Source organism: Lynx canadensis, chromosome D4 (assembly GCF_007474595.2).
Source record: "Lynx canadensis isolate LIC74 chromosome D4, mLynCan4.pri.v2, whole genome shotgun sequence".
Lineage (NCBI taxonomy): Eukaryota > Metazoa > Chordata > Mammalia > Carnivora > Felidae > Lynx > Lynx canadensis.
In genome coordinates, this window is record NC_044315.2 from 59877509 (window position 1) to 59904970 (window position 27462).

The 27462-nt window shown below is 39.6% G+C and overlaps 1 protein-coding gene across 5 annotated transcripts in view; it reads left to right on the top strand.

Annotated features, from left to right (window-relative positions):
- TDRD7 (tudor domain containing 7) overlaps window positions 1-23647 on the top strand; it is a 77707-nt gene extending 54060 nt beyond the window's left edge. For 3 of the 5 annotated variants that reach the window (XM_030293187.1, XM_030293186.1, XM_030293190.1), the window contains 9 exons: window positions 1410-1521; window positions 3184-3386; window positions 5161-5295; window positions 7064-7150; window positions 12987-13121; window positions 13634-13744; window positions 15547-16049; window positions 20185-20345; window positions 23189-23647. In XM_030293187.1, coding sequence (XP_030149047.1) covers window positions 1410-1521; window positions 3184-3386; window positions 5161-5295; window positions 7064-7150; window positions 12987-13121; window positions 13634-13744; window positions 15547-16049; window positions 20185-20345; window positions 23189-23409 — 1668 coding nt within the window. In that variant the 3' untranslated portion in view covers window positions 23410-23647. The remainder of the gene's footprint in view (window positions 1-1409; window positions 1522-3183; window positions 3387-5160; window positions 5296-7063; window positions 7151-12986; window positions 13122-13633; window positions 13745-15546; window positions 16050-20184; window positions 20346-23188) is intronic. The other 2 variants (XM_032595509.1, XM_032595510.1) reach the window with 2 other exon arrangements.
- The last annotated feature ends 3815 nt before the right edge of the window (window positions 23648-27462 follow it).

A 27462-nucleotide genomic window follows, 5' to 3' on the forward strand; every position in this document is an offset into this window, starting at 1 on the left:
ATCTCCATCATGACATACAGGCCCCACAGACCCACTTATCAGGTGGTCTGGAAGGGTATTTAGAGTCTCTGCATCTCTTCTTTTTTTCATTTGATTCCCTGCTGGGGAGAATTTCTGTTTTGTCTGTTTAGTACCAGAATCTAGGTACTAAGAAGCTGGCCTTTGGGCTTAATTTTTCTACAGAAAGTGAAAGCACCTGGCTCTCTGCTACATGGTATTTCTTAGTGGTGCCTTCACTCTGGTTTTTGTTTTGTTTGAATAGCTGTCATCTGTTTTAATTAGAGAAGCATACTAGGTTTTTAATGCTTTCCCTCAGATTATTAGTTATCGTTCTATAGTTATCATTCTAAACCACAGCTCATTATTTCTAGTTTTATTTTATGGTTTTAAACTTTTAAAATGCTTTTATTTTTGAGAGAGAGGGAAAGAGCACTCACATGAGTTGGGAAGGGGCAGATAAAGAGGGAGACACAGAATCCAAAGCAGGCTCTAGGCTCCAAGCTGTCAGCACAGAGCCTGACATGGGGCTCGAACCCACAAATGCTGAGATCATGACCTGAGGTCGGACACTTAACTGACTGAGCCACCCAGGCACTCCTAGATTTTATTTTTCTAAAAAAAAAAAAAAAAAAAAAAGAAGAAGCTTTTTTTAATACATTTCTTTCCAATAGAAGATGTTATTAATATTCCAGAGATAACATCCAAGCTCTCAGTGATCTGTGCTCATGGTGAGGAAGAGTCGTGCAGGTTTCTGCAAACCCAGAGCTCTGTCCAGCAGATTTGGGGCCTTTTGTTGAGCTGGCCGAAGGCCTAACCCAGCTTTGCTCCACTGGGAAGTACCTATTTTTACAGTGCAGAATTCCCTGTTATCTAGCCATAACGCCATTGTTGTCATCGACAGAAAGCATCTGGATCTCTCAAAGCACATAGCTGGGAGTAAGTAGTCACAAGTGCTGTTTTGGGGATTTCAAATCTGATAAATACTCCTCTGTAGGTGACACCCTCTCTAGAAACCAATCCTGCTCCCTAAGGATGCGCATCATTAGCAGAAGTACGGAAATCAAGACAGGAAGGGGCAGGGGCAGTCAGGGCTGTGGATCTGGACAGTTGTGCTGCTGAGAAGCTGGCAGCTACAAGGCATCTGACTGAGTTCAGTCTTACCTCGTTCTTCCTGTTGGCGAAGAGGAGTGAGGCTTGGAGTCTGGGGCCCTGGCTTCCCTGGTCCCAGCCCTAGCCTTTCCTTTCTGGACTAAGTCAGGGGTACCACCCCTGCCATTTTCCAGGAAGTCTAGAGCCACTGAACATGTTTTTAGGGAATAAATGGAACCAATCAAATGTGTCGGATGTTTTTCAAGAAGTGAGGATGAAGAATTTTATTTGAGCCTAAATGATGTTTTTCTTATCATTAGGTATGCTATGTTGACTATGGTTTTAGTGAAAATATTGAAAAGAGCAAAGCATACAAATTGAACCCAAAGTTCTGTTCACTCTCATTCCAAGCTACAAAGTGTAAGCTAGCAGGTAAGAGGAACTTTTTTTAAAGCGCTCTCCATTTTGATACATTATTACCATTGTACCTTTGGGCGGTTAAATCCCAAAATGACCTAAGTATCTCAAGGTCTTATAATAAGTTATTTCTTGAAAGGTATAAATAAATTCATGTTTAATGTCTTTACAAGATGTGACCATTATCAATATGTTATAATGTTTTTATTATACTTTATTATGTGAATGTCTATTGGCCATCTTAAAGGTTTTGTTGTTGTTCAAACTGCCCTAGCAATGCCAGCCAGAGGCCCTGTATCATGGGATTTGATCAGTTTGAATCCTGTTATGTGACCTGTTGGGAAGTGACTCTCCGCTTCTTCCCCACTGAGGTGGCCTCTGGCTACTGCTTGTTATCACCTAATGCACCTTCATGCACCCAAGCCCAAGCTCATCCTTCTCTGGCACAGTCCACATACCATTGTTCTTTTCTTTCCTCCTCTTGTGTGTGAGAGGGATGCTGTAGGAGTAACCTACAAGCATGGAGGACATAGTGGCCATGTTAATATGAGGAAAGACACGGGAGTGTATAAGCATCATGCCAGGAGAGCCTGAGCTAAATTCAGAAAGTGATCACAATTCTTCAATGAAAATTAGCCCTGTGAGAAATACCTCCTTCTCAGCCAGAAAGGGTTTTTATGCCAATGGGGCTGGGTATGGCTCTGTCTGTGAGGTAAATCCCAAGTCGTTTTAGAAGCCTCTTACAAGCCTGTGGGAGTTAGTTTTGAAAAGAGTGTATCAGGAGCGTAGGACAAGATTCAGGATGCTGAGATGAGAGATTTGGTGAAAGCTGTGACGTTATGTGTCCGGAAGAGAGAACAAGAAGAGAGAGGTAGCTCACAGGGACTCTGAACTCGTGCTTATGGATTTCAAGGGAAAAATACAGAAATGGACCTCATGACACCATTGGGGAAATGATGAGCTAGTTTTAATTAGTTTAAAAGAATAACTTAGAGTTGTCATGTATATGTTACATAGAATTACAATTTTCAAAGAATTTAAAGAGTTAAGTAGACCACAGTGAAATTCACCTAATACCTATATTATGTTAAATACAATTTAATCTTTCTTTGATAAATCACAACGTTCTTTGGTATACTCAGAACCATCATGGTGTACTTAAGAAGAAATAAAGAAAATAATTGTATAAATTTCCAATAAATGCATGTTCATTTTATATGAAACAATTGTATATTTAATTAGAAAATTTTAAAGATCAAGGGTAAATTTTTAGGGAAAACATTACAAATACATAACTGGCAGATATGACTGACTGACTGACTGATAGCTTCTTGTGTGTATTAGTCTTTTTGTTTTAAATATGTGTTGGTATATAAAGTGAAGTCCATTTCTGCTAAGGTAGAAATTCTGATAGACCATCAACTTTTCTTTTTGTTGTAAGATTGCCTGCCTTTGTGTAATCATTCAAAAAGGTATTCTCACTACAGTATATATATTTTAAAACCTAAGAATGGGTAACGTGAACAAGAGTGTAAAACAAAGCTTCCCTAGAAAATTTATAAGGATTTGGTAGTAGATTCACTGTTACAGTAAGCAGCCCAAACAGTCCCATGCAGTCTATTTATCTTTAATGATTCTGCTAATTAAGTAGAAATTAAAATAGTCAATATTTTTCAGGGTTGGAGGTTTTAAGTGATGATCCTGATTTAGTGAAGGTGGTTGAATCTCTAACTTGTGGAAAGATCTTTGCTGTGGAAATACTTGACAAAGCAGATATTCCGCTTGTTGTTCTGTATGACACCTCGGGAGAAGATGACGTCAATATTAATGCCACCTGCTTAAAGGCCATCTGCGACAAGTCTCTAGAGGTTCACCTTCAGGTAGCACTGTGACCACTCTAGTTGTCTGTCACACACACTGTAGGGAAGAAAGGTAGCGGAAAAGAATGGTATAAATTTTAGGCTAACAATTGATAGGGACAAGTTGCCTGTGTGTCAAGGGAGAAAAGGAGGGTGGGGGGGATTCACTGGAAGAGGGGAAAAGAAGGCCAAAACATAAATAGGAATTATTAGGAATTGGGTTTTTGTTTTATTTCCCAGTTTCTAGAGTAAAATTGTATTTTATAAGAAATTATTTTGCAAAGATAATAGGAGCGGATAATACAAAAGAACAGAAAGATAAGTGAAGATGTTTATTAAATTGCTAGCTTTTGCAGTTTTAAAAGGTAAAAAACATAAATTTTCCACAAAGAGGGAAATCTTTAAATAAATTATAGAACAGCTACTCTAAAGAATAAGATGAGGGGCGCCTGGGTGGCGCAGTCGGTTAAGCGTCCGACTTCAGCCAGGTCACGATGTCGCGGTCCGTGAGTTCGAGTCCCGCGTCGGGCTCTGGGCTGATGGCTCAGAGCCTGGAGCCTGTTTCCGATTCTGTGTCTCCCTCTCTCTCTGCCCCTCCCCCGTTCATGCTCTGTCTCTCTCTGTCCCAAAAATAAATAAACGTTGAAAAAAAAAAAAAAAAAAGAATAAGATGAGATGTTAAAAATGGTCATTTTATTTTTTTATTATATATTTATTTTTAAAAGTATATTTTTTATATTTATTTTTATTTTATTTACTTTTATTTATTATTAAATATATATATTTGTAAATATATATTATATATTTAATATATAATATATATTATATATTATGTATATATAATTTATTGTCATGTTAGCTAACATACAGTGTATATATACAGTGTGCTCTTGGTTTTGGGAGTAGATTTCCGTGATTCATCGCTTACATACAACACCCAGTGCTCATCCCAACAAGTTCCCCCTCAATGCCCATCACCCATTTTATTTTATTTATTTATTTAACTTTATCCATTTTCGAGAGACAGAGCATGAGTCGGGGAGGGGCAGAGAGAGAGGGAGACACAGAATCCAAAGCAGGCTCAGGTTCTGAGCTGTCAGCACAGAGCCCCATGAGGGCCTTGAACCCATGAAATGTGAGATCATGACCTGAGCCAAAGTCGAACGCTTAACTGACTGAGCCACCCAGGCACCCCTGCCCATCACCCATTTTAAATGGTTTCCCATGGCAACATTGGGAAAACATTTGTTTAATAAGTAGAACAACAGTAAATTCTCTTTATTTTATGATTTGACTAAAAGTTGGCCAAAATTAAGCCTTTGCTATGATTATAATTTTTAAAAATTACTAACACTCATGCAGCCGATAAACACAGGTAGGAAAGTAGGCTGATGATGGGACTGATTTTGTGAGAGTTTTTTATTTTCATTTATGTTAATGTTGCAAAAAGTATTTTTATGTAATAATTATTTTTCTAAATTAATAGGTAGAAAATAAACCAAAATGAAAGACACTTAGCCTTTCAGGCAATGAAATGTGGTAATTAATGTTTGCAAAATGTGTACTTTGTCCCTGAAACAATGATATCAGATATTCCTTTTGGAAAGAGAGGTCTCCAAATGAGGTTTTCACATTTAAGTTTCAAATTTTATTCTATCATCCTATCTATTCTCCTGCTTGCTTAAAAGATGTTAAAATGCAAAGACTTTTAATGTGATTGTTTAGGTAGATACCCCTAAAGTAGGTAAGAGCTGTGCTCTAGTCTCAAGCTTCCTTGGTGTGTCCTTTGTTCCAGATTGATGCTATGTACACAAATGTCAGAGTGACTAATATTTGCTCTGATGGCACACTCTACTGCCAGGTGCCTTGTAAAGGTCTGAACAAGCTCAACGACCTTCTGCATAAGATAGAGGACTACTTCCATTGTAAGGTACGGCAGAGCGACATCCACCTCGAAAATTCTCAGTTCCAAACAAGAATGGTCACCAAATGGTATAAGTGTAGTTTTTGAACAATTCGAGGTAGAAGCTGTAGAATGGTAGGTAAGAGTCCTGGACTGCAGAACTTAAAAAACAAAAAACTACTGGTTTCTGCATTACAAAATGAGGATAATAACAGTGTATATATCCATAGGATTGTTGTGAGGAGTAGCAGTAGCAGCCAAACTGCTTAGCACAGCGCCTGGCACAGAGTAAGGGCCCAGCGACTGGCAGGTTTGTTATTTACAAGGCACAGTTGATGATGCTACGGTGCGGCTGCTGTGACTTTGTGTGCTAGAGCCAGCTGACTCCCCTGCCTCGGGCAAAGACAAAACCATGGAATCTAGGAGGAGAAGAAAACTTCTAAAGCATCACTCCCCAAGCTCTTTATGGTCCATGAAAACCTACTGCCTTGGTAAATGTGGTTCTGTGTTTAAATTTATTAATAAGCTCCTTACCCTTTGATTCTAGTATTATTTTCTAAACCAGGATCTGAGGAGGTTTTGTTTTAAAGTTCTAAGGTGATGTTCTTACCTCTCTTAGGGCATTACAATTGTAATCCAGAATATGCTTGGTTTTGAGTGATTAAATCCTAATGCCATGTGGGTCCTGACCCTCTTGCCCTTAGAAGTGAACCCTTCCCTCCAACCTCCCAAGCACACCAAAGTGCCTCGTGGCTTCATTTGCAACATTGTAGTTTTGCTGTTTGGGTATTCGTTTGCCTTACACAGTGTAGGCTTCTTGAGGGCAGAGACAGAGCCTTGGCAGGTACTGGTAAGGACCTAATTCATTTAGGTACTACAGTATCTAATCAAGTATCCTACATAGAATAGGTATTCTAAAATATTTGTGCTGAATCGGGTTAGACTTGTATTCAGACTACAGCCTAGAACTGAGGCATCAGATCTGTAGCTTTGTCTCTTTCTGTATTACAGATGTCTTAGCTGTATCTCAGGGTCATTGCTTAAGTTTGGTTTGCTAATCTATCTTGGAGAAATCTAAGACATCTAGAGAAGCTGACTCCAGTGACTCATTTGCATGCATGTGCTTATTATTCATGGTGGTGAAAAGTCCTCTCGATAGTCCCCAGTGCACTGGTAACCCAAATGGAGACACTGCCTTTGGGGAGAGTACAAACATTCACCCTGAATGGAGGAGACCGTGACAGGTCCTCAGCTTCAAGCTACAGCAAAGGGGAGGATGAAGAGGCCTATGGTCGTGATTTGTTGCCATTTCACTGGCACTGACACCCATATTTGTGTTGATAACATTTGTTTTGGAAGTAAAAATCTCGTCTTTGAATCTAAATGTTAAAAGTTGGCAGGAAGAGGCCTTCTGGACAGCTAGCCCAACCTCACTTTCATCCAGGCTCTTCTCCTCCTTTTTGGCAGATTCATCCTCCCTCATCATGTTTAACTGATGGCACTCGTGCCTGGATGCATCATACTGACCTGCACACTTATGTTTGTAGATGTTTTAACAGGTCTGATTTATGGGCCATGTGTGAGGAGGGAGAGTAGAAGATGCCATCAGTAATGTCTGAGAAATAAGGTAGAAATCCCATCACCCTCATACACGCACCACAGCAGACTCCTCATGGGAAGCCTGGCGAAGTGCGGGTGCCCCAGTGAGCCTGAGCCACAGTGATGTTTTTCTGGTGGTGTAGCAATACGCTCCTTGCTAAGAGTAATAAACGTGTCACGCATTTCTGTTTTGTAGCACATGACCTCCGAGTACTTCGTTTCATTACCCTTCTGTGGGAAAGTCTGCCTCTTCCACTGCAAAGGAAAATGGTTACGAGTAGAGGTAAAAATCAGTCACTTCTTTTTTAAAGCTTATTGTGAAATATTTCAGATATACAAACAAGTTTTTTAAAAAATGGAAGAAGTACCCACATATTCATCACCACGGGAGAAATAAAACATGACCAACATGGTTGAGTCTCTATGCCTGCCTCCATTTCACTCTGGAGGAGGGGAACTGCCCACTGAGTGTACTGTTTCTAATTCCTATGCTTTTTTATACTTTCACTGTATTTGTATTTATACGTACGGGCTTTTGCTATCTATATATTTTAATATAGAGGTAGTGGGAATACAGAAATGAAAATGTACATAGAATATTTATAGTAAAACGTAATAAAATCTAACACACAAATGCTTAAAAAATATATGTAAATGGTAAAATGTATTGATGCTTCTGAAATATGTTTTTTTATTCATTCTGCGGGAGATTCATCCATGTTGATGTGTGCAGCTCTCGTTCATTTGTTTTCACTGCTGTTTGATTTAACGGTGGATGAATGTGCCAACATTATCACTCCAGCACCCTGATCGTGGGTATTTAGATTATTTCTAATTTTTTGTTATAAATGGAACCTCCTTTTATGAACCTTCCTGTGCACATCTCCCAGGGTACGTAGGAAGGAATGGAGTTTCTGGGTAGAGAGAATGCCTGTCTTCAGTTTCACTAGATGTTGTTTCATTGTTCTCTAGAGTCACCATTCTGCTGAGGGTGTAGCCCTTTGAGAGTTCTGACTTCTTGGCAGGGGTTTGGGGGGATGTCTCAGATCTTCCTTCCTGCCGAGGACAGCTTTGGCTTCAGTGTTTACATGCTCCTCTATTTCCAGTCTCTAATAATTATCTTATTTTCTTGCAAGCACAGTTACAAATTTGAAAAGGGCTTTGTTATATTTTATCATATATTTTCATATGTTTTTCAAAGGTGGGTTTTGGATTTTCGTTGTTGCTGTTTCTTTCCTTTTTTCTTTCTTTCTTCTATTTTTGATATCTAGTTTTCCCAATTGCTAAAGTGTCAAACTTGGGTTTGATTTTTTTTTCCTTTTTTGTCTTTGTTTCAGAGGTTCTTAATCTAGATGCAAGAACCTCTACTTTAAGCAGTGGGGTGGGGGTTATGTGACTAAGAGTTGTATGTTTAGTTATAAACTTCAAAAACATAACTCATTCAAAAGAACATGGCATTTGAATTTTAAAGTTCTGTGCTGTTTATTGGGCACCTGGGTGGCTCAGTTGGTTAAGCTTCAGACTGCAGCTCAGGTCATGATCTCACAGTTTGTGGGTTCGAGCCCTACGTTGGGCTCTGTGCTGACAGCTCAGAGCCTGGAGCCTGCTTCAGATTCTGTGTCTCCCTCTCTGTCTGTCCCTCCCCCACTCACGTTTTGTCTATCTTTCTCTCAAAAATAATATAAACAAACATTTAAAAAAATTTTAGGGGCACCTGGGTGGCTCAGTCGGTTGAGTGTCCGACTTCAGCTCAGGTCATGATCTCACAGTTTGTGGGCTCGGGCCCCACGTCGGGCTCTGTGCTGACAGCTCAGAGCCTGGTGCCTGGTTCGGATTCTGTGTCTCCCTCTCTCTCTGCTCCTCTCCTGCTCACATGCTGTCTCTCTCTCAAAAATAAATAAATTTTTTTAAAAATTAAAAATTTTAAAGTTCTGTGCTGTTTAGTGTATTACGTATAAAATGCACACATATTTGAAATAATTTCAGACTTTTAGAAAGTTGTAAAAATAGTCCCAAGAGTTCCCATATGCCTTTTACCCACTGTCTCCAGTTGTTAATGTCTTGGCATAGCCATTATCAGAACCAGCAAATCAACACTCATACAATATTATTAACTAATCTGCAGACTCTGTTGACATCCCAGATTGTCCTGCAAATATCTTCTTTCTGGTCCAGGATCCCACGTTGTAGTTAATTGTCATGCCTTCTTAGTTTCCTCCAATCTGGCAATTGCTCTGGCTTTCTTTGTTATTCACCTTTTGAATAGTAGCAGCATTTTGCAGACTATGTCACTGCTTGAGTTTCTTCATGTGTAGAATCAGGTTATGCGTTTTTGGCAAAATACCTTTTCATCATATGCTCAAATACTTGAGATAAATGTCTAGTATTATTTTTGTTTTACTATCAAACTGTGAGTTGTCTGCCTTGGAGGTAGCAAAAGTATTCCTTCTCTTAGTGATACACAGAAAGTTAAGGAAGAAAGAATGATTAATGAGAAGCAGATCCTGTGTTTAAATGATGTGTTTGTTCCTGACATTGTAACTCATCTAAGCTTAATTTAGGGCCTATACCTTCGGAACTTACTCCATACATCCAGCCAACTCTACTCAGTGGTCATCACTCTTCCTGTTTCCTTCAAACACATCCCAAGTGGTCTGCCTTCACTTTCTATGGCACCTTCCAGCCAGTTCTCAGCCACGGCTGTTTGCTGCCTGTACTCCAACAGAGCACCAGGACCTCAGCTGCACAATCCAACTAGAGTCTTCCGGGTCTTATGTTACCAGGCCTCTTGGCTGCATCTAACAGTGTCGAAACCTGAAATGCCCCTCTCACTGTAGAGAGGCTACCATGGTATCAAATCCTCCTAATTTTCCTCATGATGTTCTAATGATTGCTTCTCCTGTTTTTTACCCCAACCTCCCCCCACCCACCACACTCCACAGTGTCACTGTCAGTGCCCCCCAAGTCCTGTCCCAGCTCACTGTTCTTCTAGGCCTCTGCATCCTTCTAGGCAATGCCATCTCATCGATTCAGTTACCATCTCTGTCCTCATGACTCCCCAGTTTGTTTTCCAGCCCTCAATGAACTTCAGATTTATGCAAAAGCCAGCCTAATTGTCCATCTCGCATGGTCCTCAAGCTTTGCATGTCTGAAACCAAAATTATCTTTTCCCATCCTTATCTTCCTCCTATATCTGTATTTTGGTGGTATCTCTCTTCATGCAGCCACTGAGGCTGCTTCTTAGGAGTTATCTTGGATTCCCGAATCTTCCTCAGCCCCGGTGACATTTTGCATCTTTGTCATTTCTTTCCTAGATCACTGCAATACTATGGTTCCTCTGTCTTTGCTCTGGTCTTCCTCCAGTCAAGCTCCATGCCACTAGAGTGAGTGACCCAAAACGTAAATAATAGCAAGCAATAATACTTCCAATGTTTAATGAGGCTTACTATTTCCCAGACATGAAATGGGTTTTTTTTTAATTTTTTAAAGCTTATTTATTTTGAGAGAGAGAGAGAGGGAGAGAGAGGGAAAGCACACGCATGAGCATGGGGAGGGGCAGAGAAAGAGAAGAGAGAGAGAGTTCTAGGCAGGCTTTGTGTGCTGTTAGCACAGACCCCAATGTGACGTGGGGCTTGATCCCTTGAATGGTGAGAACATGACCCGAGCCAAAATCAAGAGTCAGACGTTTAACCAACTGAGCCACCCAGGCGTCCTAAAATGTTGTGTTTGTTTTTTTTTATAAACGTGACTGATCTGACTTAATCTTCACAAAACCCTATGATCCCATTCTTACTGGTGAGGAAAGTCATTCAGCTAGAAAGTGAGAGGTGAGATTAAAACCAAATCTGTCTGATTTCAAAGCCCTCACCCAGTCTTACCACCAAAAATACATGGCCTCTTACAAAGCCAACCATCTCATTCTTCTCCTCAAGACTTGGCATTGGCTTCTTCTCATCTGCAGGGTAAATCCGGTTCTTTAAGACATAATGTCTGGCTCTCCAAGACCTTACCTTGCCTTTACCTTTCTCTCAGCATCATCTCCTGCCTTGCCCTGCCTCTCTCTTTACATCCCAGCATAACCAAAATGCTTGTAGCTTCCACACATAAGAAATATAAATGTCTTGCCCATCCTTTTCCCCCTCTGTTTGAAATGTTTGGATTAGCCCCTAACTAGACTCCTACCAACCTGGTTTATTCCCATTCATCATGTAAGGCCCAGCTGAAATTGTGACATTTGTGAAATTTTAATTTATGAAAAAGGAAATACAAATGCCCAGTAAGTATGATTATTTCTTTTTTTTTTTTTAACATTTATTTATTTTTGAGACAGAGAGAGACAGAGCATGAACGGGGGAGGGGCAGAGAGAGAGGGAGACACAGAATCGGAAGCAGGCTCCAGGCTCTGAGCCATCAGCCCAGAGCCTGACGCGGGGCTCGAACTCACAGACCGCGAGATCATGACCTGAGCCGAAGTCAGACACTCAACCGACTGAGCCACCCAGGCGCCCCGATTATTTCTTAAAAGAGCAAAAATTTAAATTTATACAATTTAAATTGTAAAGCCAAAGGGATTATTAGATAAGTCATAACGTATCTGCATGATACAATTATGTAATATTAAAATGTTATAGAAGACTAATGACATGAAATATTTTTGAGACACTTAGTGAAAAGTAGCCAATTAGGAAATAGTATATACAAATAATGTTCTAGTTTTTGTAACTCTAATTCTTTATAAATGTATGGATTAAAGACTACAAGGATAATTACAATCGATTATAGATTATAAGTGATTTTTTATATCATTCTTTGAAGTATCTAAATTTTCTATGATAAAGGCATTTTACTAGCATAAGAAGAAAAAAGTACATTTTAAAGGAAAGTATCAATTTGAGGTATTCCCTCCTCCTGAAAGCTTGCCCTAACATCTGCTTCCTGACTGGGTCAGGTACCCATTCTCTATGTTCTCATAGTACCTCACACGTAACTATTATTGCCCTACTACCTTATATCCTAATTATTTATTTGTGTCATCATCTCTTGTGAGACTAGGAGCTCTTTGAGATGGGGGAGTATATGTCTCTACCCAGTTATGCCTGGCCATAATAAGCATTCAGTATATACCAACCATGCCAACATATTTTGAATAAAATACAGTTTAGGATATTGTTGTAATACTGTTTGTGTCTATCATAACCTTAAGAGATTAAAGCATTATGCTGTTATATTAATAAAGCATTTACTGGGGCCACAGAAAAAGGCTTTACTTTTGGTATATCTGACTTCCATGCCAAGAGAAGTCCAGTTCTTAACAGTCACCATATTGAAAGCACCGCCCTTCACGAGGTGGCAGTGAGAGCAGTTGTAGGCACGAAGTCCCTGCCCAGATAACCATCGTGACGGGGCTATCTTTGGCTAAGGTTAACTATATTCAGTGACGGCAGATATCACAATGGCTTATTAAGGGAACTTACGGCATTTAAAGGTGCACCCAGAATCTTAATATTGTGATGTTGCCATTTGATCACAGGTAATTATTACTTTGACCCTGTATGTAATTTTCCCATTTTTGAATTATTAATTTGGCTTATTTTACCTTTCTGACTTTTTGAGTTTCAATGTTTTAGTTAGGACAAATATGATTCAAAAAGACATAGTATTTACCTACTACAAGAAATTTTCTGTGTCTGAATTCTTTGTATTCTTTATTTCTTCATTGCTGAGACACAATGGGTTTTTTTCCTCACATTTTAATATTTTGGAGAACAGACGGCATCTTTAATCAACAGTATATGATGATGTTTCAAATTGTTTTATAAATCAGTAGTGTCCTAGAGTTGAAAGTATAGTAAACATTACCTATTTGATTTTATTGATTATTATTAGTTTGGTGATTACTATTGATTAAATGATTTAACAACTAGATGTTGACATCAGTTCTGCTCTAAAATAATACCTATTGTAAATAGGTACATTTTTAAAATAAGAAAACTTCATTAACACTGATAGTCTTTGTTGATTTTCATATGCATTTTAGAGTTATACAAAATATAATCGCACAGAAGTGTTTTGGCCTTTTGAATGTGCTAATAAATTAGCCAACACTTGTCTCATTGCAGATCACAAACGTTCATAGCAGTCGAGCTCTTGATGTTCAATTCCTGGATTCTGGTACTGTGACATCCGTAAAAGTGTCCGAACTCAGGGAAATTCCCCCTCGGTTTCTACAAGAAATAATTGTGATACCACCTCAGGTACTATATGTTACAAGCCTGAGAGATTTTATGGAAGAGATTTGGATGTATTTGTAATCAAGTTGTGAGATGCCCTCTCAGTTTTGATCTTGATAATGAGCAAAAGAAGTCCAAGTTTGTAACAAAATTGGAAATGGTCCAAATGTAGTTGTTCACTGTTTTTCACAACTTTGTGACTTGATGCACATAAGTCTCTCTGATTCCATTTCACTGTCTGTACAATGAGGTCACAACACTGGCCCATCTTGCAGAGGTATCGTAGGATAAGTATGTGAACTGCCTGGTATAAGCCCTGCTCAAATAGGAGTAAAGACAATAGAGGCGATATAAATAGAGCCAGCAACATAGTGCACGCTCCAGCTCCAGAGCTCCGATTGTCATTGTTAGCTATTGCTGTTGCTTGCTTTCTATCTTGGCAACGTGTCCGACTTACAGGAAAATAACATTGACATTACTTATAAGTACCTATTTTAAGATGGTGTGTTTGCTTTTCCATCATGTTTTCTTTCCAGGCTATAAAGTGCTGCTTAGCAGATCTTCCACAGTCTATTGGCATGTGGACACCAGATGCTGTGCTTTGGTTAAGAGATTCTGTTTTGAATTGCTCGGACTGTAGCATTAAGGTTAGTTATCTTGATGCATTTGGAAAGGGAGCTGTCAGCCAGAAGGGCTCATTTGTTTTTTTGTGAAATAATTTTGTCTTACAATAAATTGATGCTTTCATATGTGACACATTTTGGTAGTTAAGAGGTTGGTTACATGTATGATAAGATATTTCATGGTTTGATTTTTATTTAAGAATTTATCCTGTATCTCCAGTATTATTTTTAAGCCCTTTATATAATTTTTCCAGTATTAATAAGGTAGCAGAGATAGTTCTCTGCTCCTATTTTGCTCCATGATAAGGAATTAAATTCCCAACAGAGGGACCATATATCTCTTGATAAACGTTTGTAAAGGTCATTCAAATAAGGTCATTCTTTTTTTTCAAAAGTATAATAGATTACAAGCAAATAATTTGATCATAATCTTGTTTTCTGCCTGTTAAAAGTTTAAACTGTTTTATTTCACTAGCTCCTATTTTTTTGTACTTTTGCATCTTTGTATCAAAAACATTATTTTTATTTCCAAGTATAAAAACATAAGATATTTTTGTTTTAACTAATGAACAATGCTATTTTCTATAAGCATTAAACAGTGAAATGTCCTTGAGAAATATCTGCATGAAAATCTCCAAATTATTCTGGTTCACAGGGATTTTCCTATGTTTATACAATTACACACTTAATTACCATTTTATATTCTTCAATTGCCATATGATAAATGAATATTGTTTTATCAACTATGTTTTAAGCTCTTAAAGCCAGAGTATTGGGTACTCAATAAAAATATTTTTTAATGGTTGATCTTTGAAATGGTACTTCTGTATCATAAATAGCAAAATAAATTAGCACTCATTCATTCATTAGCACTTTGAAATGTTAATTAATTTAAATAGATCCATCTTGCTAGGAAAAATATTTTTAAGCAAATTACTGTAGATGGATTGCCTTGTCTCCCTGTCTGAGACCTCTCTTCCTGCCTTTCTTTTGTGGCCCTTTTTGATAAGAGATCAGTGTGACTGGAAGTGTCTCATTTTTGTCCTTCCCAGGGTAAACCGGAGGAGCTGGTAAGAATTACCAGGCAGCCAGCCCTTTGGGACACACAGCTGTCCAGTCCCAGGTGTCAGTGTGTGGCATTCCCATATAACACTCATCCCTCTGGCAGAAAGAGGTAGAAAGGTAGCCAAAGGTCTCCTGGACAGAAGGGGCAAAGCTGGGGTTTTGACCTGTTCAGTGGAACTTTTTCCTTTTTCTCCCCTGGTTCCTCCCATGTAACTGGGGAAGGGTAAAGGGTGAGGGTAGATACTATGACCAAACAAGGCATTTAGGCCAAGGTCCCCAAGGGTATGGTGAATGTCAAAGCTTTCTCCTTCACTTCCCAGTGTGGGTGCACCAGCATAGGTAGAATGCATATGGAACACTTTTGCCATTTTTGTGATTATTTTTATTGTTGAAGCTGGGAGATGAGCCCTTGAGGGTGCATCATACTGTTCCTTTTACTTTGAGTGTTCTTAAATGTCATCAATAAAAAGAGTTTTTACCAATGGTATGCGGACTCCATCTCAGTGATAATGACCTCTAGTGAGTTTTAAGGTATCCTCAGTTTTTAGAGGCTAATAAAGTCTTCGTTTCCATAAGCCAGCTGCTGGCGTCTTGGACTTAAGAGCCTATTCAGTGCTGTGGCTGTGATAGGTCATTTATCTTACCTTAAATAAAATGAATTTTAGCAAGTTGGGTTCCTTGTAAAATACTGTGTTTTAATATTTAAGGTTAATATTATGGTGAACTGGGATTCCTTGAAATGCCTTGTGTGTTTTCCATAGGTTACAAAAGTGGACGAAACCAGAGGGATCTCACACATTTATTTATTCACCCCTAAGAACTTCCCTGATCCTCACCACAGTATTAATCGCCAGATTACAAATGCAGACTTGTGGAAGCATCAGAAGGATGTGTTTTTGAGTGCCATATCCAGTGGAGCTAGCTCTCCCCACAGCAAAGGCGGTGGCACCCCCGTTCCAGGCACCGCTGGAGAGAATCTGAGAAAGAGCCTCACGGACGTCATCAAGAAGTCCGTGGTGGACCACACCGGCTCTTTCTCCACAGAGGAACTCCCCCCTCCCGTCCACTTGTCGAAGCCGGGGGAGCACATGGATGTGTACGTGCCTGTGGCCTGTCACCCGGGCTACTTCGTCATCCAGCCATGGCAAGAGATACATAAGCTGGAAGTTCTGATGGAGGAGATGATTCTGTATTACAGTGTGTCTGAGGAGCGCCACGTAGCCGTGGAAAAAGACCAAGTGTATGCTGCCAAAGTGGAAAACAAGTAGGTCCTTGGACAGAGCGTGTGATCCGACTACGAAAAATGTGTGGAGTGATACCAAGAGTCCTTAATCTCTGCAGGGGGACTTTGAACTGCACTTAGGGAAATTTTGAATGTGAAGCGAGACTAATGAATTGTGCAGTCTTTTAATATTTGACATGATGTCATTTATCTAAAAATCTAGTCACCATATATTAAATTCCTGTTAAATATCTAAAATGAAGGTTTAAATGTTTTTGTTTTTCTATTAGACAAAACGTTGTTGTTTCTTTAGGAAATAATGGCTTTTTGGTTGAATAACTTTTAAATTTTAAAAACAAATACTTATTGTAGAAGATTTAGAAAAATGCAAAAATATATAAGAAAATCCTCCAACCGGACAGAACCCTTGTTAAACTATTCATGTATTTCTTCTCATTCGTTTCTACATATATTCATACAGTTGGTGTAGTAGTATTATTATTAAATACAATTCCACACCTACTTTTTTCACCTCACATAATCCTGTGAACATTTTTCCATGTGATAAAATGTCTTCATAAACATTTTTAAGGCTGAATAATAGTCCATCATATAGAGAAATCATAATTTACTTATCATTCTCTCTTGTTATGTAGTTTTTTCTCCCAGATTTTTCACCATTCTAGATAATATCGAACATAAATCTCTGTTCACATCTCTGAGTATTTCTGAGATAGATTCCCAGAAGAAAAATTACTTGTTTAAGGATTAGGAGGTTCTTGAGGTAGGTTGTCACTTGCTCCTGGAGAGCCGTGCCACCTTCTGTATGGTGCAGCAATGCACGGTGCACTTCTCCAGCCGGGACTCACTGGTGCAGCACTTTGGTCTGTTTTTTCACATTTCCCATTTGGATCACATCCTCCTTCCCTGAAGCCCTCCAATATGTTCTGGTTCCAACCCAGTGAATCCCTAGTACTCCACCCCACACAGTACAAGGTCACAAAAGCCCTGGAAAAAGGAACAACTTAGCCCCGTCCCGTCTCCTTTGCCAGCTTTCTTAGGGGAACTGACCAAGCTTATTTGATGATGACAAACACAAAGAACTGTTCTCCCACAACAACAACAACAACACACACACACACTCACACACACACACACACACACACACACACACCAGAACTCAGTTTAAAAGGTCAAACTGCTTATTTTATTATTTTTTTAATAAAATGCTTCGGTTCGTTCTCAAGATATCAAGCATAGACATTTGTGAAAACTTTCTTATTCCCATAAGAGAAAAAACCAATTTTTAATTCTTAAGAGTGAAAAGTGTCATAGCTCTCATTTTAAAAAGGATTCAGCTTGTATGTCACAAGCTTTTCACTTTCAAAAAACCATTTTTACTATGTCATGTTATTTACAACTGTAAGCATGCATGGGTTTAATTCCACACAGGAACATCATTTGCCTACGTGAGAACTCTTGGCAGAATAATTTAATCACAGTTAAAACAAAACCAATGTTAACTATTAATCTGAGGGGTAGATTGATGGTGATTAGCTGTGGGGAGATCCTACTTGAGGGCAAGAGTTTTGTGGGGCAGGAGAACCCAAACCGGAGAACTTCAGTGTGGTGTTTCAGACTCGGCCCTCCCCCAACATGGGTCCAACAGTCCTGTTCTGGGGCTGGGACTTTCACCAGCTAATTTTTTTCTAGATAATCAAGGATGTCTCATATATATAAGAACAGATTGTCCAATATTTTCTTAAACTTCATGAACTGAATCAGTGTAAAGTGTTTAGAGTTTCTATCTTGCCTGTATCACAGGACTATTTACTAAAAACCCTGGTCCCAACTCTGGTGAATTAAGACTTAGGAATTTTCAGATACACTGTTGATTGCAGCCGTTTCCAAATCCACGTTGGCTAAGAATAACCTGGGAACTTACTAAAAATGCAGATTCTCCTTCCTCACCCCAGACATCCTGAATTAGAGTCTCTGGGAGTGGAGCTTCAGAATCTGTGTTTTTCACAAACTCTCCTGATGATTCACAAGCAGCCCTGCACTGAAATCGGTGAACTAGTCCAAACAGAAACCTTTAGTTAAGCTATTAGTGTTGAAAATTAAAAGCTACCGAAGGGCATGACATGTGACATGTAAGTCTTCTGGTAGCTCTTCCCTCGCTGCTCTGTACCTTGTATTTATACACTAAAACCACCAGCATTTATACACAGACCACCAGCATTTGCCCTGTACAATTTAAAGACAGTGCTATAGGTGGAAACCAAATGATTTTTATCTCCTTTTGCACCTACACAGATTTAACAACCTGCACCAAACTGGCATTTCCACATATGAAAATTTCTCTGACATGCTTATATTTACACAGCTTATCTTCATTTTAATAATTATCATAATTATTATATAATAACGATGGTGGCTACCATTTGCCAAGCACCTATTGTGTGCCAAGTAATGTACTAGGCACTTTATATATATTATTTCTGCAAGTGAGTTAAAATTAAATACTACACATGAGATAATTGAGGCTCAGAGAGGTTTAATAGGAGCCCAAGGTGACATAGCTGGAACATGTCCTGGGGGAGGGGTGGGGGGATGCCAGCCTAAGTCTGTTGGTTCCCAAAACTCACATACTTACTGTGATATCTTTTTGCGCCTCCCTGTTGTGACTCATGGATTATCGCTTGCTGCACTTTGGGCTTGTTTCTGCCTTCAGAAACAGGTTTCTGGAGTTTCCTCCCCAAACCCCCAATCACTAGTGTCCAAAGTTGGCCTCTTCAGAGCTTTCTTACTATAGTTTACCCCATAGCAGCGGTGTGGGTTTCCTGTACCCATTCTCCACTGGCATGATGGAAAATCCATCCAGCCTAGCCAGCTCCCAGCCCAGTAGTGTATTGCAGTGAAAGGCCTGCTGTTGCACTGGGCTTGCGGCTTATAGCTAATAAATCTGTTTCAGAGGATGGCTGAGTCCACCGTCCGTGGCAGAGCCTGACTCATACCTTGCAGGGGCAGAGGCTATCTCCATAGGCACTTACCTTTTAGATGTTACAAACAACTTCCTTTCCTTAGTGTGATGATACTCTTCAATCACATAGTCAACACTAAAGAACTTTTTTTTTTTTTTAAAGTTTATTTACTCATTTATTTAGAGAGAGAGAATCCAAAGCAAGCTCTGTGCTGTCAGCTCAGAGCCAGAGCCCAACTTAGGGCTGGATCCCATGAACCCGTGAGATCATGACCTGAATTGAAATCAAGAGTTGGACACTTAACTGACTGAGCCACCCAGGCACCCGAAGACTGTAGGACTTTAATATGGTCCTTCATATCTTAACTTTGAAGTCTAAGCTTTTCTAATTGTAATGATGATGCATGTAGGCCCAGAGGAGAAAAGTATATTCATATGAATTTCTGACTGGCACCTTGAACTCCAGATCGGAAACCATGTTCTTCTTCCCCCCTACTCTCCTATCTTTTCCAGGCTCTTTATTCTAGGCAGTGGGTTGGACTTTGTGTTTTGTTTTATTTTGTTTTTTAATGTCCTCACTCGGCATAACTAAAATTGTCACCTTTGCATTCAAAATGTTTTGTTATCTCTTCCCACACTCTCTTCCCCATCTGGTTTTCTTTTCCATTCCTTCACACATTCTGCCTTCTAGCTCTACTGTGGTGTTTGCTCTGTTCCCAGCTGTCATGCCCTGTAGAATCTTCTGTGCTTTTTCTTCTCATGCATGTCTTCAGCCTGGCCTGGTTCCAGTTACTCCCTCTTCCCATCTTTTACATACATACCCTGTCCCAGACCTGACCTTTGTCTCCTTGTCAGAGTGGAGGGATCTCCTTGCCTTGTCCTGATCAGCCTCCATCTGTTTGATTCTGCTTAGTGGTGGTTGCTAGTTTATGTGTCGGTCTCCTGTAGCAGCTCCCTGAGGCCTGTGAATGGGTGTTGAGCGAAGAAATACCACCAAGTAAGCTGGTGGCAAAGCAGAGAATAGTAACCTTTGGAGTAAGAAGAAGCAATCTCTTTAAAACCTCAATGACAGTACAGTTTTATATTTTGATAAACATCTTTCGCATTAATTTTTTAATCGTAAATTGTTACCCTTAAAGCATATGTCAACTTTGTGTATTTTTTTTCTTCCTTTTTAATCCAATGCACATCTAGGTGGCACAGGGTGCTTTTAAAAGGAATCCTGACCAATGGATTGGTGTCTGTGTATGAGCTGGACTATGGCAAGCACGAGCTAGTCAACATAAGAAAAGTACAGCCGTTAGTGGACATGTTCAGAAAGCTGCCATTCCAAGCAGTCACAGCTCAACTTGCAGGTAATTTCTGTGGAACTTGAACTTAAGTCACAACATGGTTTATATTGTCCTTTTGTCATGGGCACTTAGGGAGTACAGAGTCACTGGCCTATTGAGTTAACTTTTTTTTTTCCAAACAACTTCCTGACCATAATAGAAATAATTTGTAATGATCTGTCACAGACATGCCTTTCCACTATATCTGCTGTTTCTATTTTTCCGTATTTCTCTCTGTCTGTGGTTTCACATATGGGTATATTTCTAAAGCTGTAGTCAGGACAGGTATGGTCTTGCATGCTGCTTTCTTCATTTTTAGCATTTTTTTCCTAATTACTTTTTGAGTGTTTGTTTGATGGTCTTCATAATGATTTTTTTTAATGTTTATTTATTTTTGAGAGAGAGGGACAGAGCATGAGTGGGGGAGAGGCAGGAAGAGAGGGAGACACAGAATCCAAAGCAGGCTCCAGGCTCTGGGCTGTCAGCATAGAGTCCAATGCAGGGCTCAGACTCACGAACCTCAAGACCATGACCTGAACCAAAGTTGGATGTTCAACCAACTGAGCCACCCAGGCACCCCTGTAATGATTTTTAATAGCTGCAAAAGATTTGATTTAATCGTTATTTCCCTTTTGTTAAGCATGTAGGTTATTTATACTTTTATTGTAGTATTAGGAAAAAACCTGCAGCTGTGTATACTAGCCAAAACAAACAAAAACAATGAAACAACATAAACGACCAATAGGAGGAGCACATTGCTCAGCTAATATTTGACAACTTATTGTATATATTATAATACAAATGCATAATGGGTTTCCACAATTATAAAACATCCTAGGTCATAGGATATGACCATTTTTATGGCCAGGTGAGTTTCCAGTTGCATTGTAATTAACAGCATGCAAGTATGTGATTTTACTACATTCATACACCCTATTGACTATTATTATTAAAATCTGAGGATGTAAATTAGCAGGTGTACAGGGACACTTCTTTAAAATACTGTCCAGTTAGAGTTTTGTGACAGCAGTGCAAATGCTGGTGGCTCCTCTGTGCATCCCCCCCCAGTACGTAGCACGCGTACTGAGGCGAAGCTTTGCGCAGAGTTCCGGCAGCATTAGCAGAGGGTGTGAGGGCGAAAAAGGTGGGGGGACGCAGACCTCCAGCCATCTAGGACTGTCTGTGTCCTGCTCTGCTGGGATATGGGGGGTCGTGACCACATGGTGCCACCCATTCAGCACAGTAGCAGAAGTGATCTCAGAAACGAAAGGAAGTGTGTATATACATTTTTCTTTTAATTTTTGACCAGCTTTTGTTGGAGATATCTATATCTATATATACCGTTATTTTGAAGTATTTTTCAGTTTCTTTCTTTGTGTCTCCTGCTAGATTTCACAGGAAACTCCCATGATAGTTAGTTATGAACCAAAAACAGCATTTTGCAGACGAGCATGTCTACCACTGATCTGCTTTGAACTCAGACCTCTAAATAGTTTCTTCAGATTTAATGATTGCATTTTTTTTTTTTAATTTTCACTTTTGGATGTTCAGGTCTTGCTAACATAAGCATGACAGTCAAACTGTCCAGAGAGGGAGTCTCTGTGAGGAACAAGTGCATGGCACCATCATCCCCATCGCCAGCACCTTGGCTGATAGTCACTGGGGCTTACTATGGGCAAAGGTCTCCACCAGCCACTCCATTTCACTGACTTTTCCCACACACTAGGAGGGTTAGGTACTGTTAACTATTGCTGTTAAAGGTCGGGAAACAGCAGGTTGGGGACTACTCTAGGCTTCTCTTGTTCTCAGAGAACTTAGCCTACCTCACTATATGGATAGCAGGTCTGTTAAATGATGTGTGAAACTCCCAGATCTTCATCACTACGGGGCACTGTGTATAGTTTCTCGAATCTAGTATATGTGCACTTAATTCATGTTAGTTTACTAGTATTTTCTGAAAAACACATACTCTCTCAATTTCATTTTAAAACCTAATTTCAAATTCTCTAACTTGAGCCCTCAAAAGTCATAGGGACTTTAGAAATACATGGGATTTACAATTCATCTGGTCCAACCAGTTTATTTTCTGATAGACTGAGACCTGAGAGACCAGATGATTTGCCCAAATCCCATACCACTTGACAGAGGAAGAGCTGGGAATGGTAATTAGGTCTCTAGACTTTCAATCCAGTGCTTTTGCCATGGTATTATATATAATTTTTAAAAATCAGTATACTCTAAGTATATTAATTCTCTTTCTCCTTCTCCTCATCCTTCACTACATCTGGTTCATCAGGAAAAAAAATCTGTAAATAAGAGATGTATCACTGATGTCATTGATATTTTATTTTATTTGAGTGCAGTTGACAACAATGTTACAGATACTGTTGATATTTTAGTCCCCTTGGGTATCCCCATTATCCATTTAAATCTACCTATACTTTATATAGGGAAATGGGCAGTGGTTATTATAACTTCACTTTTTTTTTTTAGATTAAAAAAAATTTATTTAAGTAATGTCTACACCCCAAGGGGGGCTCAAACTCATGACCCTGAAGTCACACACTCTTCTGACTAAGCCAGCCAGGTGCCCCTATAACTTCATTTTATAACACAGCAGTAAATCTCCATGAAACTTGTGTCTGTAGGTGAAGGTTTACAGAAATAACCCCATTCACAATAGGAGAACTATGATAAGCTGGACTGTTTTAAGATTGGTGGGTAACTCTTTGGTTTGGTTTTTTAATTAGGCAAGTCTAACCTGGTACGTTTCAGCTACTTTGGAACTAACAGTTTTCCATTATTATGGATCAAAGAAAGGTGCATCCGACGCTCACTGATCCTTGTACTCCTTGTCTTTCTCGTAGGGGTGAAGTGCAACCAGTGGTCTGAGGAGGCTTCGATGGTATTTCGAAATCATGTGGAGAAGAAACCTCTGGTGGCACTGGTTCAGACAGTTATAGAAAACGCCAACCCTTGGGACCGGAAAGTAGTGGTCTATTTAGTGGACACATCATTGCCAGACACAGATATCTGGATTCATGATTTTATGTCAGAGTATCTGGTAGAGCTTTCAAAAGTTAATTAATCACTGCTTCTGAGACCTTGACAACTAATTCAGATTTTTTTTAGCAATAACAAAATGTAGTAGGCTTAAAAAAAGAAATCTTATCTCTGCTACAGGGCTCTGACTGCTGTGGGGATTGAAAAGAATATGCTTCTGTTTGATGAAAGATATTTAACAAGTTTTGTTTTAACAGAGTTGACTTTTCAAAGAAAATTGCACTTGAATTATTACTATAATATTAGAATAAAATGTTTATCAATATAAAAACTGACTACCTTATAATTTCTAGGCTTTATGATCGTAAGATGAAGGATTTCCCTTTCTATTCATGTCTTCTTTATGGTGCTGGGTTCCTTTATAGTTAGATTGTGAGAATTTATGACTTAACCCTGGCGTAGTGGTCTATCCCAAAGCCAATTGTGTGAGGATGATCTTGAGTCTTTAGCACATTAGCATTGCTAGTGGTGCTGTAGAGAAGCAACCCAGATGAACCTCAAAGCGTATTCCTCACCCCAAGTCTTGAGTGGCCTATCACTACCCAGAGTGTCTACACCTTCCACAGTCTCCCTACCCAGCCTCATTGTCCATGGCTCCTCAACCAGCCACACTGCACTTGTCTGGCTCCCTGTACACCCAGGACTATTGATATTCTACAGCAAGCCTTGCTCCCCTCCTAACCATGCTTATTCTGTTCCCTGAGCCTGCCCATCCTTCACCCCCCACCATTTTTGTTTGCCAGTATCCTCCGTGACATCCCGGGCTGACCATGAAGCCTTCCCTGGTACCCCTCCTACCCTGTTGCATTTGGAGTACGCCTCTCTTTGTGTCAAGACCTCACTGAGCTTTGTAGTATATAACAAGTTGTCTGCGCACCCGTCTCCCCAGCTAGATTGTGAGCTCCTTGAAGGAGGAAGGGGTCTTACTCATCTCTTTGATGACATACTGGTAAATGTTTGACAATTGGTTCTGATGGGTGTGGGCCGGGAATGAGCCTTGATTCACAGTATCTGACGATTCCCGTGTTGTAAATACTTCCACCATTGTTGAGTTCCAGCTAACGATGTGACATCACTGAATGTGGAGCTGGGAAAAGACACCCCAGCAGCTCCTGTGAGCCCGTACAATGGACTTCAGAACATACCACTGTCTGTGTACTCCACAACAGACAGAATGATATCTTGAACACATCAGGCACCCATTATGTCCTTGCTAATTGATGGGCAGGATGGCTTGACAGAGGGATAGGTGGAGGCCTTATCAGTGGTCCAAAGATGATGGGGGAAGGCCCTGGACTAAGAGGGGAGCAATGAGAATCAAGAAAAAAATTAAAGGCCTTTTGAAGTTTTTAATTAGAATTATTAGAACTGACATTTTAGATCCAAAAGACAGGAAAAAGAAAGTGTCAAAAAGTGAAGCCAAGTCTTAAGGTCTGAGAGGCTAGGATGATGACCCTTATTCCATTTGGGAAACTGAAATTTTTTGTTTTAAACATACTGAGTTTAGAGGCCACTGGGTGACTCAGTCGGTTGAGCGCCCAACCTCGGTTCAGGTCATGGTCTCGCCGTTCGTGAGTTCGATCCCCGCATCAGGCTCTGTGCTGACAGCTCAGAGCCTGGAGCCTGCTTCAGATCCTGTGTCTCCTTCTCTCTGCCCCTCCCCTGCTCACGCTCCGTGTGTCTCTCTCTCTGTCTCTCTCTGTCTCTCTCATAAATAAATAACAAACATTAAAAAAAATTTAAACATACTGAGTTAAGGGACTAGATCACTGTGTGAGGATATGCATAACCTATTAGAAATGTGGAGTCTTCACAGGGGAGAAGGCCAGGCTGGAGATAAACGTTCTTAAACTCATTTGCTTATTTTTATTTGAGAAAATATAGGAAAAGTGAGAGCAGAAAGAAGGTAAAGACCAGATATTTGAAGTTTTTCATGTAAAACATGTTGAAATTATCTTTCTAGCTTTTTAAAATTCATATTTAATAAAAAAGTGATTCAAAATTGAGGAATGCTTACACCACTGATTTAAACATTGATGATAAAATCAGAATATCCTGACACAAACATTTAAGTGAAACAAAGTAGTATGAATGTATTTTATAATGGTTTCTTTCCCCAACAAAAACAACAAAAATCCTCAAATTGCCTACAGATTAAGAAGAGGTGGGTTCTGTTTCAATGACTTTAGAAAGGCTTCCATTATTTTTTTTTTTAATTTTTTTTTTCAACGTTTATTTATTTTTGGGACAGAGAGAGACAGAGCATGAACGGGGGAGGGACAGAGAGAGAGGGAGACACAGAATCGGAAACAGGCTCCAGGCTCTGAGCCATCAGCCCAGAGCCTGACGCGGGGCTCGAACTCCCGGACCGCGAGATCGTGACCTGGATGAAGTCGGATGCTTAACCGACTGCGCCACCCAGGCGCCCCTAAAAAGGCTTCCATTATTTTTTAAAATAGAGCAATTGTGTTGTTGATGTAAGTGAAAAATTAATCTGGTGCTAGGGCAATTTGACAAACAATGAAGCTTGGCCCCTGCCTCATACCATATTCAAAGTCAATTCCAGGTGGATTCAAAGCCTAAACGTGAGAGCCTAATGAGGGAAGATAACACAGGAAAGTACCCTGATAATCCAGGAGTTGGAAAGATGTCCTAAACAGGACAAAGTGCTAACAATAAAGGCAAATATTGATATACTAGACTATGTTAAAATGAAGAACACCGGTTTGTCAAAAGGCATTATGATGGTGTAAAGGCAAAGCACACAACGGAGGAATATTTGTATTTGGAACATATTCAATAAACAGAAGACTATCCAGAAACAAAATGGCAATAAATTTGAACATTTCACAAAGAGGAAATCCAACTGGCCAATCAACATGAAAAGGCCCTCAACCCACGGAAATCAAATTTCAGTGAGATCCTAATACTCCTACCAAAACTGGGAAAATGTTTCAACTTTCGTTAATTTCAATTATTGAAGATGTTTGCACTTGTGCTGGAGGATGCCAGTAAAGAATGTTCACAGCAGCACTATTGGCAATAGCTAAAACCTAGAGACAGATGTCCATTAATAGTAAAATGGATTTCAAAAAAAAAAACTGTGCTGTATTCATGCAATGGAAACCTCTAAGGTAATAAAAGTAAACAAACTACAGCCACGTGAAACCACGCAGGTTAATCTCACAGGGTGGAATTGAGCAAATGAAGACAAAGTGTGGAGGAAAGCAGGCAAGGAAGTGATTACTGTAAGAGTAATCTTAAACTTCCTTAAGCGATCATTTTAGGAGGAAGCTGGAACCCAGGACCCAGAGGGTTGGCTTCTGGGCTGCTGCTGGCAATGTTGTTTCTTGCAACAAGTGTTCAATGTGATAAAAATTTTTGAACCTGCACACTTAGGATGTATGTACTTTTCTTAAATGTTTGATTCTGCAACAAAAGGGCTTAAAATAAAAATAATCTGAAATATTAAACCATTGCTTCATTTAAAAATGCATGGCACATATTCCTTGAAAAGAGCATTCTCTTACAGCTGTGAGAGTTTCGTAATGTAGAAATATATTTTCATGGAAAACAAGAGTCACAAAAACAAAAACGAATGTTTCTCATTAGTAATCTATACACCAGGAGTAAAAAGAGTTATATTAGGGTCTACCCCACCAGAAACTTTCCCATAACAATTGCACACGGTACCTTCTGTCCACACAAATTCTTTTTTATGAACCATTTTAAAAATTAAAACAGGGGCGCCTGGGTGGCTCGGTCGGTTAAGCGTCCGACTTCAGCTCAGGTCATGATCTCGCGGTCCGTGAGTTCGAGCCCCGCGTCGGGCTCTGTGCTGACAGCTCAGAGCCTGGAGCCTGTTTCAGATTCTGTGTCTCCCTCTCTCTCTGACCCTCCCCCATTCATGCTCTGTCTCTCTCTGTCTCAAAAATAAATAAACGTTAAAAATTAAAAAAAAAAATTAAAACAAAGTTTCTATTTGGGTTTAAGTGGTTTGTTCTGAAAAACGTACTAGCCTTTTAAGAAAGTGGGACTTTTTTTTTTTTTTTTTGTATTTTAAATCGGTATTTTGGAC